The sequence below is a fragment of the Rhea pennata genome, chromosome 1 (genome assembly GCF_028389875.1).
Source record: "Rhea pennata isolate bPtePen1 chromosome 1, bPtePen1.pri, whole genome shotgun sequence".
Classification (NCBI taxonomy): Eukaryota; Metazoa; Chordata; class Aves; order Rheiformes; family Rheidae; genus Rhea; species Rhea pennata.
The window spans coordinates 57,575,211-57,593,331 of record NC_084663.1 but is presented as its reverse complement, the minus strand read 5'-3'; the positions used below and the strand labels follow the sequence as shown (position 1 = coordinate 57,593,331).

General features: G+C 39.2%; 1 protein-coding gene across 1 annotated transcript in view; it reads right to left on the bottom strand.

The window, feature by feature from the left end:
- Positions 1-18,121, bottom strand: part of MYH9 (myosin heavy chain 9) — a 73,488-nt gene that overhangs the window by 13,628 nt on the left and 41,739 nt on the right. The window contains exons 7-23 of the mRNA XM_062588729.1: positions 17,769-17,832; positions 17,112-17,210; positions 15,721-15,864; positions 14,389-14,484; positions 13,107-13,225; positions 11,864-12,016; positions 9,903-10,076; positions 8,972-9,145; positions 8,269-8,383; positions 5,622-5,815; positions 5,129-5,250; positions 4,681-4,750; positions 3,593-3,753; positions 2,746-2,854; positions 1,697-1,828; positions 833-1,039; positions 195-332 (exon numbers count right to left, since the gene is read on the bottom strand). Coding sequence (XP_062444713.1) covers positions 195-332; positions 833-1,039; positions 1,697-1,828; positions 2,746-2,854; positions 3,593-3,753; positions 4,681-4,750; positions 5,129-5,250; positions 5,622-5,815; positions 8,269-8,383; positions 8,972-9,145; positions 9,903-10,076; positions 11,864-12,016; positions 13,107-13,225; positions 14,389-14,484; positions 15,721-15,864; positions 17,112-17,210; positions 17,769-17,832 — 2,271 coding nt within the window. The remainder of the gene's footprint in view (positions 1-194; positions 333-832; positions 1,040-1,696; positions 1,829-2,745; positions 2,855-3,592; positions 3,754-4,680; positions 4,751-5,128; positions 5,251-5,621; positions 5,816-8,268; positions 8,384-8,971; positions 9,146-9,902; positions 10,077-11,863; positions 12,017-13,106; positions 13,226-14,388; positions 14,485-15,720; positions 15,865-17,111; positions 17,211-17,768; positions 17,833-18,121) is intronic.

Genomic DNA, 18,121 nt, shown 5'->3' with positions numbered 1-18,121 from the left:
AGACAATACTGACTTGCAAAGGATACAGGCTGGCAGTTAATTTCACAACTAAATTCAGGTCAGAGTTGCTCATGACCGGAACTGAACTAATTCATAAGTTCCTTGTAACATGGGAAAGCCCAGTCTTTGGTAGGTGGCTCCAGAAGAGCATTCTGAGCATCTTTAGCTGGCACAGGGAGCTCTAAGAATCTTACCTTGGCCAATTTAAGATTTTGATCTTCCAAAACTATCACATCTTCTTCCAATTTCTTCAGTTTGGCCTCTGTGGTAACTTTTTCTAGCTGCAGCTTCTGCCTTGCACTTTCCTCTTCTTCCAGCTGCTCCTCTAGTTCCTTCATAACACCGACATAAAAACATGACATTTGTCAGTGCTGCTCACTGAGCAGTTTAAAACACAGTATCAACACTAGGACTTGGAGTGCACCTTTACCCTTTCTTTAAAGAAATATTATCACTTTACAGAAGCGACTTTTTGTGCCACAGCAATGCACCACACTGAGTTCTTACAAAAAAGTTTTCTAGAAGAACAAACAGTACTATTTTGCAAAGAAGATTGCTACCATCCCCAAAACACCAGGTTTGAGCAAGGCCCTGCCCAATTATTTGGCAAGCAACCGTAATCTTCATCTTTGAGAATGGAAGAGCTCACCGACCATCTGAGTACCTTTGGCTTGCCATCAGTACTACTATGTTCTATCGCTATTTCCACAGGTAGATTTTCCACGCTACTTTTCCATTCTCTCCTGTGCCCCTCCCAGTTGAGACAAAAGGACTGCTCTCCAGCCCTTACTATCCTCTTTACTGAGAAGAGATGACATTCCTAAAGCATTACCTGAATGTTCTGCTGCATCTTCTTCTTTTCAGCCTGCAGATGCTGACACCGTTCTTCCTCCTCCTCAACCCTGGCCTCAAGATCATGACAGATCTCCTCTAGTTCTTGTTTTTTGGCTGTAAGGCGAGCTCTTATCTCCTCAGCTTCAGCACACAGTTCAGTTTCTGCTTGCAACTGTTCCTGCAGCTGCATCTTCTCTGCCATTAGCTGCATCAGACAAAAATCCAGAAATTGCCATAAGATAAGCTCAAATTCACCAAAGCACTTAGTAATCTGTAGTAACTGCAGTTAGCTTGCACCTATCTTCTGCAGTTAAAATATTAACCATGGCAATAGCCTCCTGCTGCTAATCAAAAGCTAGAAGTCAAAATATATTTAAGTGTCTGTTCCCCTTTTACAAATCATACATCACAACCACATAATATCACATTTGTCTTAACAAATTTCTAAAGATCATCTCATATGAAATAAAAGATTATCTAATTTTCCCCCATAAAGATAACACAGATATCAGCCCTACAGAACAACAATCCTCCCTCCACCTTCTGCATTTCAAGCCAAATGGATGCCACTAATAACCAGAATGAATTCAGCAGCTCTCTGTTATATTCAGCCAAAGGAGACTTCTCTTCACATTACGGATATAGCAGAGCCACAGCTGTTCACTGTACAAAATGACCTGCTAGTGGAACCAAGCTGGAGAGAAGGGCAGAGGAAACTGGACAAGATAGTAGCTAAGTTACATTGTCAACAAGCAGGAATCCTGTAACTTGTCTATCAGACCACTAACGGAAAGGAAGAGCCTTCAAGCAGTTGACTAGGTAGAGAGAGTGAGAGGTATATGAATGAGATCTGCTAACTCACCTGGGCCTGAAAGGTCTCCATCTCACTCAGTCGGTTTTCTGCAGCTAGTTGCTTCTCCTTGACTTTCATTAGTTCTTCTTCCTTGGCCATCATCTCCTCTTCCTGCCTACTTACTTGCAAAAGAGGTTTCACCTGCAAAGGAAACCAAGGCAATAGAACAAGCGTAAGAAAAAGGAAATCAACATGGAGAAACACTTGCACTTGGTGAGCATAAAGACTGACCTATTGTCATGAGTTTTACTGCAAACACTGGCAGACTCATGAAGCACTACATAGAGACTACTCTGCCAGTAACACTGTCTGCTTGCCCATCCTTGCAGTAGGGATGCATCAGGAAATAGGTGGGTAAATTCCACAAGCCTCAAGGAACAGAGACTAAATAGTAACAGCAAAAAGGTAAAAAAGTTGCTGTTCACAGGTAGGTCAGTGTAAATGAAAACCAAACACCAGCACGCTCTCTGTTCCAATACATTAAAAAGTGATTTCATAGAAAGAAAGAAAGAGAGTTTAAACTCTTATCTATTCTGATTTAAATGAGAACTCTTACTGCTAAACACTAAAATGCAAGAAATCTCATAAATTTAAAGACCATATTTGCATGTGTTCACTATCTTTATAAAGGTAAAACATGTACAAATCTAATAGCAAAATCAGATCTTAGTGCCTTCTTTTGCTCTTACAGCTCCAGAGGAAAAGATAAGCCTCTTGCCATGTAAGCAATCTCTGTCTTACCAAACTGACTAGCCATGCAGTAAGTGGCTTTCTAAATATCATACCACCAAAGCAAGTCATCTTTTTCTAGGCTTAACGTACTAAAAGATGCTTTTACACAGCATTAATTACACATAGCCTTGCACTTGGATTATAGGCACACAGCATAGCTGTAAAATACTACCTCTGCTTATGATATTCTCCACCTAAATGAATCAATGTGTAGTTGCAAGCCAGCTCAGTTCCAAAGGAAGCATTCTCTATTCTTTTTCAGGATAAGAAGCTGAAAATGCAACCATAGACCCTTTGCCAAAATTGCAAAAAAGGGAAAACAATACCTTGGTGAACAACCTCCACCATTGCCAGTTCCTCAGCTTCAAGTAGGCAGCACAGTTCCTCTGAAGCACTTTCATGGCTGTCAATTGCTGCTGACGCTTGGCAAAGGCTCTGTAAAATAAGTGGAGATCAGAGAACAAAGAAAGCCACATTTGCACATCACTGTCTCCATCAAACCCTTTCTTAGATACCTCTGAATTTTATTTTTAGATGGTCCCCTCCTAAAAATCAGAGCAAAATTTCCAGTGAACATCCCCCAGCCTTTGAAGTCTGTTATTGCTCAGGTAAGACTGATCATCTCTTCCTTTGTTTACTTTCGTCTTTATTAAATAACATTTTGCCCTAATGTCTTCTAATCTGGAATGCCTTACTGTTTATCACTTCCTGCAAGAAGATCTGAAGCCGAGAGGGAGGCTTTCCTGCCAGTCAATTTGACAGATACTATTTCTGTTTGTAGAACGTACCATTTGCAGTCCTACCTAACAGTTTAAGAGAAATCCTACATTTCCCAATCCACATTCTACTAAGACCTTTTCGTTTTCACGTTTGCAGTTTACAGCTCTTCCCTCAAAAACTTTGACTGTAGTACAGAGCTCCTACAGAAAAGGATAGACTTTACTACTCTAGTAGTGTGAGGGAAAGCAGTTCACATTTTTCCTGCAGCTGCATGAAGCCAGGCATTGCAGAGATCAGAAAACCCTAGAACAAGTATTAGCTATTATATACAAAGAATGAATTGTGGTCTTTCTGGGAAAAAAATATGTCTTTTCTGAAATCTTTTCTGAAACTTGTACCTGAAGTGGAAGAGTATGCACGTGAATATTGTACTTTATAGAATATGGTCCTTACTTTCTGGCCAGGTAGCCTCTGCAGCATGCTTGGAAGCCAATAATGACATCTGTGATCTTCAAGTCTCTCTCTTCTTCAAGATGAGCAAGGACTCCAGCTCTGAAAAATACTTTACTCTGTCCAATTCGGTAAAGGTTGGAATCCAGCTCCAATGCTTTGATCTAAAATGAGAGAAAGAGAATAATATGTCTCATACAAAGACTGTTTCATGCAAAGCATCACAAAAAGTATCTGCCTCATGGCTATAAGATACCCCTTAGTTCCTGAAAAAGTCCTGTCCCAATTAGAGGAGCTGGAGCTTAGTCAAGCATAGCATGAAATGGAGGCAACAAAGGACAGAAAATATGAGAGAAGGCATTGTTAAATACAGCACCACATCAAGCACAAGGGTACTGTGAGAAACCTGTATCTAGTCTCAACCATCCTCTTCCTTTCCTAAAGGGAAAGGCATCTGTTGATCCTTCCTATTTATTTTTTTTCTAGTCCTAATCTTTGCCATAAAAAGCACCCCAGCCAACTTTCCTTTCCTTTAAAGGATTTGCTGCCAATATTTATACTAGTTAAGAGGAAGAAGGTGTATTCCTTTAAGGAAGATAAAAGGGAATCCCTTACAGACAATTTAAATTCCGTTTTCCCTAGTCATAAGGTTACGGAGGAAAAGCCTTCTCTTCAAAGGGGGCAATTCTGCAGAATTTAACTGGAGCCTTCATTTAAAGTATTTGTTGTCAGCAGGCAATTCCAAAGAGTTTGCCTTGAAGCCCATATTTCAAGCACATACCAAAGACGATATTAATGCCTCTAAATATTTTGATTTTATTAGTACTCCCGGCGTTTCAAAGCATATGCATCTGTGGAAACTGAAAGGCCCTCTTTGCCTTGGATTATTGATTCTCATACTAGTCAATGGCCCACGACTGTGAAGCCAAAACACACTATTTTGCATCCTCCCTCTCCCAGATAAAACATTTGACACTGGAATTTCAGACTGTGAGTATGAGATGTATTTAAAATGCTTATGGAATGCATGATTTTGCTTAGATTTCCATAGCACTTCTGTGAAATTAATCTGAGTTTATGGAATGTCTTACCATCAGCACACAAGCCTGTTTCCCATCCATAAATCCTTTGGGAATTGCATTTGGAGTTAAGATTTCATATCTGAAGAGAACAAAGCATTAGACTAGTTAGACAGGTATCTCTGGAAACAGAAAATTTCAGTAATGAATTTCTATAGCATTATGAGTTTGACAGTTTCTGGTATTGCTAGAAGAAAAAAAAAATGCATCTCTAGACAACAGAATATGAAGTAGCAATCTTAGCTGATGTCCTCTAGCCATCACCTTAATGAGATGTTTACGAGAGAAGTCACAGATGCTCTTGGAGGCTTTGGACTAGGGAATAGCAAGAGACCAGTGTTCTATGCCATGGCCTTTGAAAACAGTGGCAATTAAGTTTCAATAAAATATTTTGGTTACTGCACCTATGTCTGATTTTTTCCAGGTTAAAGACTGATTCAGATTCTTTTCTAGGCTATACCTTTGTCTGAATTCCTGGAAGACAACTCTGTTGGGGAAACCTTGACGACAGATACGGATTCCCTCTAGCACCCCATTGCAGCGAAGTTGATCAAGGACTAAGTGGGGGTCCAGTTTGCCAGCCTAGTGAAGAAAAGCAGATTTTAAGTAGCATATAGACTTTACACAAAAAGGTCTACCCGCCCGGTCCCCCCCCCCCTTAAAAAAAAAAAAAAAAAAAAAAAGAAAAAAGAAAAAAAAAGCAGCACAGTCTCATTCTTTTCAGTGAGAAGGAAGTGAAGGTTCTTATGCCATCTTAAGAACAACTGCAAAGATTAGTCTCCAAAATTCCAGCAAGTACACAGTTATTTAGGATTACCTTAAAAATAGATACTGAGAAAAGAGGATCTCTATAAGATCCCTTGCAAAAACCTCTGAAGGGATAGAAATCCAGCCACATCCTCCAGGAAACCCATCTAAGACTAAGCGTGCTGTAATGTTGTAACTGCCTTTACCTTTTTCTCATGGTTGGGGATGATGCAACGGACAAAGTTCGGGTTGGTGTTCCTTAAGGTAGCCATCAGTTTAGCCAGCTGTTCCTTGTAAAGCTGTCCCACTGTTCGGAACATACCCTTTCTGGTTTTAAAGGCCCCTGGCAACGCTGTATCTGACATCCCAGCCACCTGATCCAGCCCAACAATACGATCAACTAGAGAGAGAACAAGGAAGAACATTAAAATTCTGCCACAATCAAAGGAAGCATTGGAATGTACAAAGAACATCTGAGTAGAATAGGATAAATGAGAGGAGCTGCAGGATCCTTTTTGCTTCATCTCTACACAGATGTCGAGTCCTGTACAGTACTGGGCAGGGATAGGAGCAGGGAAGGGTAGTGGGGAGGAAAAAAAAAAGGCAACAGCTCACTACGGGAAGTTTGAGTGATGGAGTCAAACTTACTCCCAAACATACTCTATGACACTCTGGAGGGCAGCTCCAGAAGAGTAATCTACAAGTGGCACAACAAGTTTCAGATGTTTCTACATGCTTATGTTACAATGAAAGAAAATGACAACCAAGAGTTCTAGCTGCTAGCCTGGCAGAGTCAACTATTAGTTAACTCTAATCCAAATGGGGCCACAGTTAGAGAAAAAGCCCAGCTTGACTCTTGTGTTACATACAGAAAGAACTGCCATGACTGGCAATCAGAAAAGCCACATCTATTTGTAAACTAAGCAAACATGGCACTGAAGTCATGATAGACACCAAACTTCAAGATACCACTGTTTGAATTATTTTTGGAGTACAAGTATTCTATGATTTTGAGACTAGAGAGTTGCATTAGCACTACCACTAGGAGAGAGACAGAAAACACTGCCCCAACAGTTTTCTCCACTATGCCACAACGACATCCAAGCACTTACAAAGCTATCATCTTGATTGGTGGTCTCCACATATGCATTTTTTTCCTCCTAATAAAAGCCAACTAGATCTGAGAGTAGCAGGGGCAAGAAGAAACTAAAGAATTCTTTTTCCTCATTGTTTTACAACATTGAGACAAAAACTCAGCCACCCAGCTGGGGAAAAAAAAAAAAAAAAAAAAAAAAAAAAAAAAAAAAAAAAAGCCCTAGCCCTATGAATTCCCATACTGCTGAGCACATTTTTCTTAAGGGCTTCAAGTTACTAGTTCTCTTTAATCTTTAGTGGTTGACTGATGACCACTCTCAGGCTCCCTATCTTCACTTCAGAAAATACACAACTAGCTTCTGATTGGAAAAAAAAAAAAAATCCATCAAGAGAAGTTCCTACAAAAGAAGAAACAGTAAGAGACAGACACTTTCATTTATACCCAGTATTACTTTACAACTACGTACTTCCAGAGTAGCTATTAGAATAGGGTCAAGGTTGTCTTATCATAAAGAAAAGAAGGTTATGTTACTAGATGACATCACAGGGAAATCCACAAAAGAGCGTCCCAGATTCTAGCTGGAACAATCCTCTTAAAATCTTGAGCCCTACATCAAGATAGCAAAAAAGACAGTTGCTTGCAACAGAAGATTCAGCTAAGAACAATACATGAGAACTGATCAGCTGTGGTCCAGTTGACATGTCAAGTCCAAAAGGATTTTGTCAGCCTCACATAGCAAAGGCCTTGTTAGGCACAAGTTGCTGACAGACATTTTTCATGCTGTACAAATAACTTTGCCAAACTTTCTTTTAAATGATCAGCAGCTGAAGTCAAATCTCATCACTAGAATCAATATTCAACTCAACTTCAGTTTAAATGTAGTCTCAGGAATCTTCCTTCCAAAGCTTGCAATGAAATATAGCCGTGCTTGCTTTATGTTCAAATGGTTGACAGGTATTTGCTTTTAGCTGTTCCTATGCAAGTCTTGCAAGAGCATCGTTAGCACCTGAACGTATCCACATTTTTCATGTATCCACTTGCAAGGTGAGAGTTTTGCTTTTGTTTTAAGTCCATGAGGAACTACTAGCACAAAGCAAAGGAAATGAACAAGAAAGACAAGCAGGTATAGCAAAGGGACAGAGAGAAGTTAACGGAAGCATGTCTTGCATGGGTCTAGGATGCATTACACACATGACAACAGCTGGGTTTCTCAGTCACCTGGTTCTAGATGAAGAATAGGAAAGTGTTGATAGAAATAGGCTCTCTGAACGTTCTGCATCTCTGCAACAGACAGAGACGTCAAAGAAAACCCAAGACAGAAAGTGAAAGCAACAGTAAGACTCAAAAGCAGATAAACCCAGAGAAGAAAGAGTAAAATATCAAATGACACTGCAGCAAGAACACGCTAAGTTGCAGGACTAAAAGCCTAGGTTTGACCTCAGACCTTGTGTTTGAGTGCAGCAGCTAAACCAGCTGCTGGGACATAACGGTGCGTTCACATTGTGGCCGCGTGCTCTTGTTTGGAGAAGTAACTGCTTTATGAGTAGCAAGCTGAATATAAGTTGATGTATGTGAACCTTTCTCTTCAGTTACAGTAAACTTTTAATACAACACCATAGCCTAAGCAAAGAAAGTTCCAGACAAGGCTCATCTTGGTGGTTTAGTCTACAAGGAATAATGTAGCACTTTTTACAGACTTTTGATGACTAAATAAGTTCCTCCAGGTAAAACAGAAAGAAGAACAATTAATAAAGTACCATCTTTCCATAGCTCAGACACAAACTTATCCGACGACTGGTGGAGAAGAGTAGCAATGTTGTCATTCAGCGGATCCATATTTTTCATCAGCCACTCATCTGCTTTATAATCCACCTAGAGAAAATAAATGTGTCAAGAAATTAGGGAGGATTTTCTGCAGCATAGGATGTAACAAGATCCTGCAAGGCTAAAAACAAAGCATTGAGGTTTCCACAGGCAACATGAAATCACTCTTTGGTTTTGAAAGGCAAATCAATCTAAGCAAGCATACCTAAAAAATTCAAAATCTTAAACAGTTGCACAGTGTGTTCTGTAAATAAAAGGAATGGATATGCAATATCAATATGCATCATCCAGAATGTGACAAAAGACCCCTGTGCCATCACTTCTGGTGATGAGGTCTAGACTCAAGATTTCTGAAAATTATGTCCAATTTTCATCAAGTCACAGAGAACAAATTTATACTGGTCTCAAGTTGACATGCCTTCAACTATATGTATAACCAGTACCTTGCAGGCAAGTTTCCTAGGCTGTGTAAAGGTCCGCAAGGGGGGAAAACTATGTAAAGTCTCCTACTGGTTTCCCATGGTCTCCCATATGTAATCATATTGGAAATTAGACATTTTTAAAGAAACAGTAGTTATGCATCAGAAAACATCGTAGACATTCTGAATGTTCACATTTTAGCTACTAATTCTTTACCTTGCCAGCATAATGTATGATACAGAAATCAGCTTTGTCTTTCAGCTGTTTTGGCTTCTGGAATTTGGGGTGAGTGCCTTGTTCTTGTACAACCTTTTCCACAAAGCTTTTGTCTGTTGCTTTTGGGAACCAGCATTCTTCATCCAGCAGGGCCAGAATACCAGGGGGCCCAGCCTTAAAAGCAGGGAAACATCAAAACAGCATTAAATATATGACTATGATTAAGAGCTTTAGGTGACTAGAAAAAAAGTAATATGCAAACCTGACCCCATCATATCAGTTTAGCTACTTCTGTACTAACAGAAATCGCAAATAACCCTCCAAGGTCCACATATGGATTCCAAACATGAACATAATTCTGAACATTCTTCTATAAGGAAGGTCTCTTTCATGACAGTATATATTTTTCTGGGATGTCTTAGAGTGAAAAAAGAATAACAACAACAAAAGGAACACTATCACTCTGTCCTCCACGTATACAGAGGTATCTGAATACAGAAACCATAGCAGAAAATTTCACATACTAGTCCTTACTATTGGAACAACTACAACGAAACATACGATATGGATTTCCAAGCTTCCTTAGAGTAAAATGAAAGCATTAAAGGTTTATGGCTTCTCATTGCACTTGCAAGTGACTGAGGTAGCTTGCACTGCTTATGTTAAGCCACATTTATGCATCTAGCACCGTGCAGATCTAAACAGACCAAGACAAATTTGGGAGAAGACCAAATGGCTGACTAGATTATCTATATTCATGCAATACATCCTACAGGAGGGATACTAACAGATTTATTGATGATAAACAGTTTCTTCCCTGTCCAGAAGTATACATTTTTGCTTCTAACAAACCACTCTATCAGTAGAGAATAACAAACGCTATAATGCTGGTTTCCAGTCTACACTAGGGTAGGAGAACAAAGCTTCTTACCGGCTTCTCTATGAGATCAATGCAAGGCTGCAAATCCAGGCCAAAGTCAATGAAATTCCACTCTATGCCCTCCCTCTGGTACTCTTCTTGCTCCAGAATGAACATGGTGTGGTTAAAGAGCTGCTGCAACTTTTCATTTGTGTAATTAATACACAATTGTTCAAAGGAGTTCAGCTGATGAAGAAAAAGGTAGAGGGTATTTGAACAGTTGCTTATGAAGAACTATTCTGCTAGCACTGAAGATCACATCTGCAGCAGAGGAATTCTAAGTGAGCGTTCCGTGTAACCCCTGAGGTAAACAGCACTTTGTAAATAATCCCTTTTGCTTATGAACTACATTTGCCATCACTTGTATCTATGTCATTGCTACAATCCCTATGAGAGTTCATACACACTGTTCCTCAGTCTTTGCAAAAGAATGCTTAGTTGTAAAGAACAGAAGAAATACTGCAGCTATATAACCTGGGATCAGAAAAGCCTCTGATATTCTCACAAACTCTGAGCTGGCATGTCCTCTTCACTGGTAGTGGGAACCTGAGGACAGATTTCTAAGTGTGAGGATTGATAAGCTCCTTTTTAATCCTCATGTATAAACTCAAGAGGGAAAGGAAAGTCAGGGAAGTGGTTTCTTCAAAACCTCCAGATCTCTTCAAACTTCAGGGACAAGACTAATAACCAAAGATGCATTTCATGTTAGACTACAGTAAATGTAATGCTGCTGCTGCTGCAGAGAATGGTCCTGCTTTTACTTCTGTCATGTCTTTGTGATTCATAACCACCTATTTCCAGTTCTTTCCTTTTCATGAGATGCAGCAACCATGGAATCAAAGGTGAAATTAGATCAACAACCTGATTAGAGAGAAGCATGGCAACTTCTCTGTGGAACACATTTGAATTGATCCAATTCACCTTTTAGCTGCACAACTCAGGTGATAGGAGTTAAACGGCTGGGATGGATGGGGATGTCGGGATAAGTATTTGAGGGCAGCCTCCGGTTATTCCAGACAAAGTATAATGGGAAGTCGCATCCCCAAACTGTAGTTTCAGGAGACAATAATCTAGTCTAACAGTTCACTGTCACCTACAGGGGGAGCTCCCAGTCCCCTTCTTTTCCATCTCTCCCTACCTTTACTCTTCAACTTCTACATTTATCCTGCATCAGTTTTTATGCTCAGATGCCCCTCTATAGGCTGACTAAATTATAAGCTACCCAAAGAAAAAGAATTTCTGCAGGACTGGTGAGCTGAACAGCAAAAAGAGCTTACAGCAGTGTAATAGCCAGGAGTAGCAGAGAAAAAGGAGTAAGTTTTTGTTTGTTTGAATCAAGGAGCTGTCAAATCAGTTTAGCTGTTTGTGAAACCACACTCCTTAATCTCCTCTCCTCAAGCTGTTGGCAGAAATGAGTATTCATAGGTCAGAACATGTTTTGAATCTGATTTGATCTATCCTGTCTTCATCTTCTCCAAAATCCATTAGCAGGAAAATAAAAAATGATTAGAAGTACTTTTTACAATGCTAATAGGCTTCTGTGGATCATACTTTAGATGTTTTGAGGCTAATTAGACATGATTATGTCCAATGGTAGCATGACTCGGCATGGTATCTGAAGACTTTCTTGTAGGCTAGCAAACATTTAGACTATGTAGTGTGGTGAATCAAGAATACAAAAAAACTATAAAGTTAATACTTGTGATGCACATGTCAAAAAACTTGTAAGCTCCAAAGCACAGAACAATAAGGAAAAAATATTTCTAGAATACATAAAGTAGTAGAAAATGAAGCACTTCGACATATTATTTAATAACTTACCTGTCAGTTCAAATAAGAGATCTCAAACACAAAAGTGAAATACACATCTTGTGCAAAATTACTCTACTCTTTTCATATTTTAAGTGATTTTCTTCTGTGGGCCTTGCTTCACGGTAAACCGTGTAGACAACAAGAACCAGACTTCTCCTTACCTCAAAAATCTCAAAGCCAGCAATGTCAAGGATTCCAATGAACGACGCACCCTGTCTCTTGGTCTTATCCAATGCCTTGTTGATACGCATAACTAGCCAACGGAACATACGCTCGTACGTGGCTTTAGCCAGAGCCTCAATGGCAAAGTCAGCCTATACAGAAAAAACAACAAGAAAAGGAAAAAAAAAAAAAAGATCAGGAGATGTATTAAAATCCAGAGCACACTGTTTTGCCACCAACAGCCCAACTACAGCCTCCTCTCTACTCCACCTGACTCACTGAACAAGGCTCATTTCAGAGATTATTCACAGTGAAAAGCAGATACTACAGTGATATTCCATAAACAGGAGCAAAGAATTTGTCTTACTAAATTAATGTGTCAGTGCCAAATTTCAGGATCCTGCTTGTTCAAGAAGCCAGTGCCTGGTATTTATGAAACAAAAATGTCCAGTCTTTTCAAGACTACAGCATTTTTTTAAAAAAGAGTTTCAAAGAAAAGCATTACAATTTTTTTTGTAATTTACAATTTGTGAAGCCTGACTTATTTTCCTCAATGCCACTCCCCATGATTGATGTAAAAATACTATATGGTAAGAAAATAAATATCAAGTGGAAATGTAGACTGTGACTATTTCTAGATTTCATCTGGCTTCCTCTTTCCAATCCCTTCCATGTTATGGGGGCATGTTTATGAACACAAAGAATAAGGGTGTGTTCACAAAGGAGCAGAATAGAAAGTGGTCCCATACAGACGGATTTGATCCCCTCAGAAGGCAACTAGCTCCTGGGTAAGGCTTCATTTAGAGTACCCTCAGCACTGCCCAGACAAAGAATATTAAGAAACATATGATCAGTTTCAAGGCTGAGTGGCAAATTCTTTTATCACAGCAGCTGACCTACTCAAAAGTGGCATTTCCTGTACTACAGTAACTCGCAAATGTCATCCTTGCATATAGCACTAAAGAAACTTTCTCCCTTGAGATAGGCAGTCACCAAAATTAAACGAGTCACATTCATCTTTTCTTCAGATGAGAAAAAGTGCTGCAGGGAAAGGGTGATTTCTATCTCTATACAGATCAAGTAAGCAAATAGTAGAAGTAATTCCCATTGTACGTTATTCAAGTGGAATTGCCATACATTGCTGCCATAAAATGGCTATTAAATGCTACAGAAACCTTTAACAGGTTTTAATCTTCCTGCCACAAAGTAAAGTACTCTTTCATTTTTATGGAATGTATATACCTGTTCTTTGGTCTGAGCTTTCTGGACATAATCTCGTCCAACCTTGATGCGAGGAGTCAGAATACCTCTAGTGAAATCTGTCACATTGATACCCAAAAGGTGAGACACTTTCTGAGCAGCTAAAGAGGGAAAAAAAAAAAAAAAAAAAAAAAAAGATTAGTGTTCCTTTGTTTTTCCTTACAGAAAGGAAGAGAAATTCATGTAAACGTATTCCTAAGAGAGTGTGAAGAGTAGAGGTTAATAAGATGAAGCAAGATACCTTCAAAAACAAAAACCCTAAAAACCCATAAAACCCATTCTACAGGTTATTGAGCTTCTTCAGTAGCCACAGCAGTAAATTTGACGCAATACTCTTGTACCACAAAGTCATAACATGGAAGCTTAGAAAAGTTAACCATAGTCTGACATCAATTCAAAGACACCTCTAAGTAACTGACATCTTAATCAAGCCAATTGTTCTGTCTTCAAAGGCTAATCAGCAGATAAGGCAACTCTATTTCAGATTAAAGATCCAAAATCAGCCTGCCTATTCTCCCCTCTAAGAAATCTTTTAAAGTATAATTTCCAAGATAATAATAGCTAAAAATATAATTACACTTGCAGAGAAATTAGCAACCTCTGATCATATTTCTGCAATAGATCTGTAATAAAGTTCTAAGAGATAAGTCTTTCAAAGACAGCACCACATTTCATATGATAGAAAGTTATTTACATATGTCACAATGGGCAGCACAATTAAAATATATATGAATACTTTATACCAACCACAAATCTATCCACTTTACTCTTACAGTTACAAGTCTATCTACAAAGTTAATGAAGAATATTTCCTTTACTTCTTTAAGCAGGCCTGATAATATAGGTTTGTAGAAGCCATCATTCTTACCCTGGCTAAAATACACACATTACATATTTCAGTAGAGCAGCCCTTTTAATTTGGTCATAATGTGTATTGCCTGCCTAGTTCTGCCACAAGAGTAGTTGCACATTTCCACACGTGGGTGGCTGCAAACACACACTTGGCAAAACAATCCAAATATTTGCATCTATATGAAGCAGCACTTCATATCTTTCAACAAATAATTTACCTTTTTTAAAAAAAAGGTATAGACACACACATTTATTTTTATACATATGTATATACACACGTCTCCAACATTACCTATGTACTGTAACATATTCTTCTATCTGTAAGAAGTTCTTGTAGGCTTCCCCCCAGCCCTCCAAGATTTTTGTCAGGTTTTCCTCTGGAGGTGATGGGGAAGGCGAGGAGGTTGGTTACCTGTATTGTCTGGCATAGACGCTTGGTCTGTATTGCGCTCTTTCTTGAAGACAATGTTGCCAAGTTGAAGAACACCCGAGATAACCCTCAGTAAACCTTCGAAAACATTAGAAACTCAGCATCAGACATCAGAAGAAGCTTAAGCCTTGTCAGGCATGGTAAGAGTAGCATCTGTTGACACTTTATGCTTATTGATCATAGACATCAAATTAGAATAGGATAATGACAAGACTGGATGGGTGGGGACTGTCCTGAAATTCAAGCCCTTTTCAACATCCCAAAGATTGTTGTGGAATTTGGGGGGGGGGGGAGGCGAAATCAGTGCAGATAAGTAACTCTTCTGAGACTCCTGTTCAAGATGCAGGACTTTCCCAGCCCCTCTGCCCAACCCCCGCCATGCAAGACTATGCAGCCTGGCAATTTAAGTCATTCTCATCATCATTGCAGGAAAGTAGGAGGCAGGACTCAGGGTCATGCCCCATCCTGTAACATCAAAGGCCAAAATTCACTGTTTTCTTACGGACTACTTCTAGACACAGGGAAGAGATAGTTATTGAGAGCACAAAGCAATTAAGAGTAGGAAGGTTTTGCTCCTCTAACCTCACATCACTTTCAGTTTCTTGACTACCGTCATTACAATCATTTATGAAGGGCAGCAGGTTGTGAGTCAAACTGCCTATACTATAACTCCTATCCTGGTTTTAGAAGACTATATGCATTTAGAAATTGAGATTCTGTGGAATGCTGGTTCCAAAGCAGTGAGGTAGATTACAAATGAGACATAGCACACAGTTCTGGTGAATAAGTACCGGTGCACTTTGTGCTGATTGTCAGCAGGTACTGGCTGTCATGGTACTGTGCTCCCAGAATCAGATAATATTAATTTCTGATTAGCAGCTCAATGTTAAGCTGAAAAGAATGACACTATGATCAGGCAATTCTCAAAGTACTAATCTAACCACTGCTGAACTAGATACTTAAAAGTTCAGGTGAAGACAGAAAGCATACAGGCCTTGTACAAGATGAAGAAACTCTTGCATCTTGGACGTGTAATTGATAAGCTGGATAAACAGCCCTTAGATTGGGAACAATATTAGCAAACAGAAGCGCATCTTCATTGGTTGTTTAATTTCTAAGACTAATTGCAATAGCTGGAACTATGTTGGTAAATCCTGAGACTGATTGCTCCAAAGCCACTACATTTGCTACTTGCACACTGTTCACTGTGTGAAAAAAGCCCATCCAATAGGTCTAGAGCTCAATTGTACGTTAGATATGGTCTGTTCCCTCTTTCTACACCTTGCATTTTCAAGCTCTTGAGAGGATTCATACCCATTTGCTCCTCATCTGGGATGCCCATGATTTTCATTGCTTCCATGGTCTCCAGAAACATGTCTTTATCTTGCTGACCCGGGATTGTAACATGCCCATTGGAAAGGAAGCGATATTTGTTGTAAGGCTCCAGCAGCAGATCAGCTTAGGAAAGAATTTAAAAAGCAAAGTTATGACCTTTGTTATGGACAACAAGCTACCACTTAGAGCAAATTTCTGAACTGCACATGTTACCAGTCAAAGTGAATTAGCTATAGGTACCTTATAGGTACATAGTACCTATATAGTACCAGCCATAGGTACAGTATAGGTTACATTGGACAGTAATACCATCACAAATCACTCCCAAACACATCCTGCCAGTACTGACTGAATCTTTTTTTGCTATATGATAACACACACACACACACACACACAGAGAGAGAGAGAGAGAGAGAGAGAGAGAGAGAGAGACAAGATCACTTGTGTTGTGCCCTCTCCTTTCCAGCCAAGGACTGAGGACCAGATTCAGACATACTTAAGATCCTAGAGACACTTTCCAGAATTCAGGATAGCTGCTTAATTATTTTTGAAAAGCTGGCTCTTAGTTCATTTATCTGTTCACAGCAAATAGAGATGTAATTTGCTAGATGAATCTGTTATGAAGACCAGTTTTACTGGCAACAGAACATTTAACTTTAAAAAAAAAAAAAAGGCGTTCCTGCCTTATTTCTTTCTGTTACCTCCTTTGGAAAACTCTACCAAAAGAGTGTCTGTCCATCATTATTATGCCCCATCTCCCTCTGTAAGAAGCAGAGATTATCTTGAAAGTAAATTGCCTTTAGTTTCAGATTATCATGCTTGTTTAAACTCAGGTAAAGGTTTATATACAAAGCTCTTGAAATACAGCAACTATAAAGAAAGGCCTCTCTTGTCCTTCCTCCATATCAGTTTACAGCTCTCATAGAACAAGGGCTCTGAATAAGTCAAGATCTCTGAGGCTGAGATTTTAAAGCTAGGTGCACTAGAATCCTAGACTTCTAGAGCTGCTTAGATGTCAAATGCTTTGCTCCACTCAGTTAAATTCATAATAGTAGGATCATTCCTGCACTGAAGGGTACTGCATACCATGCAAGACAAGACTAAACATTGGACAAGATAAGGAATGATGTAGAGTCAATGCTGGCAAGACGACAGGTACAGGAAGGAACCAGAGAAGCAAGTTTTCATGAACTGAGAAGTACAGGGGCAGAGGGATGTATAAATGTGGGGAAGAAGTAGAAGGGTAACTACCTCTAAAAGCAGGAGGCAGAGCCAAAAAGCTACAAAGGAATAGGACCTGGTCTACTGTGTTTGGGATGCTCTGTCATTACAATGAGGGAATCCCATAACTACAACAAAATCATACTTACTCTTCAAATGTTCTCCTGCCCCAGACAGCAGGTAGTAAAAGATGTGAAATGTTCTCTCCTCTTTGGCCTGACGAATTGCACGTGATTTCTCCAGTAGATCTTTACAGAATCAAGGAACATGGCATGACATATGAATCACTTCATATTCCATCGCAGGAGGAAAAACTTGTACTACCTGGTGTTCGCCTCACCCCAATTAACAAGGGCATTGATTTAGCTATTATCATTGGTAAACAACCCACCAAGCTTCTGGTCTCATAAAGAGAGATAAAAAGATAAGAGGCTTAAGTGATAATAAATAAATAAAAAAATAAAAGTAGGAACCACCCTTCTCTGCATCCCTTTGTCAGAAGAGAGAATGGCTCATGAAATCCCAAAGCTATTCAATTTATCAGTTTACATTGCTATTCCAGTCTCCTAAGACTAGAAGTCATTAATTCATTCAGAAGAGATTTCCTTCATGTCCACGAAGGTTACAAAATACTCTATGAAGAAACAGAAGATTAAAGCAGGAACTTTGCTAGTATAAATTTAAATGTCTCCTGCCACATTCTCAACCTCACAGAAGTCAGTTGTGAAGAGATGGTTAGGTTCTATTATTGCCACACTCTACACCCTGTCATTTCTTTCTTTTAAATAGCTATATGGCAAGGATACAGGTCTCGATATTGGCTCCAACAATGTAGCCATTGACATCAAAGTTGATTCTGATGAACTTGCCCTGAGAAGAACATACAAGTATTAATATTAAAATTCATTCTGTCTGGTAAAAGTAAATAAATAACAAGGGCAAATAATTTTTTATCCAGGAAAGGAAATTCAGAACAAATCAGGCAGGCAAGTTCTATGCAAAACACAAGGTCAGTCAATAGGCAATGCCTGCAATCACTACAGTGGTTTAGCAACTAAAATACCAAACACTTACCTGTAATAAGGGCACTCTGACAGCCTAGAATTCGAATTCATTATATTTCAGCCTAGATTTCCCACAACCAGTCTTTCTTCAGTTT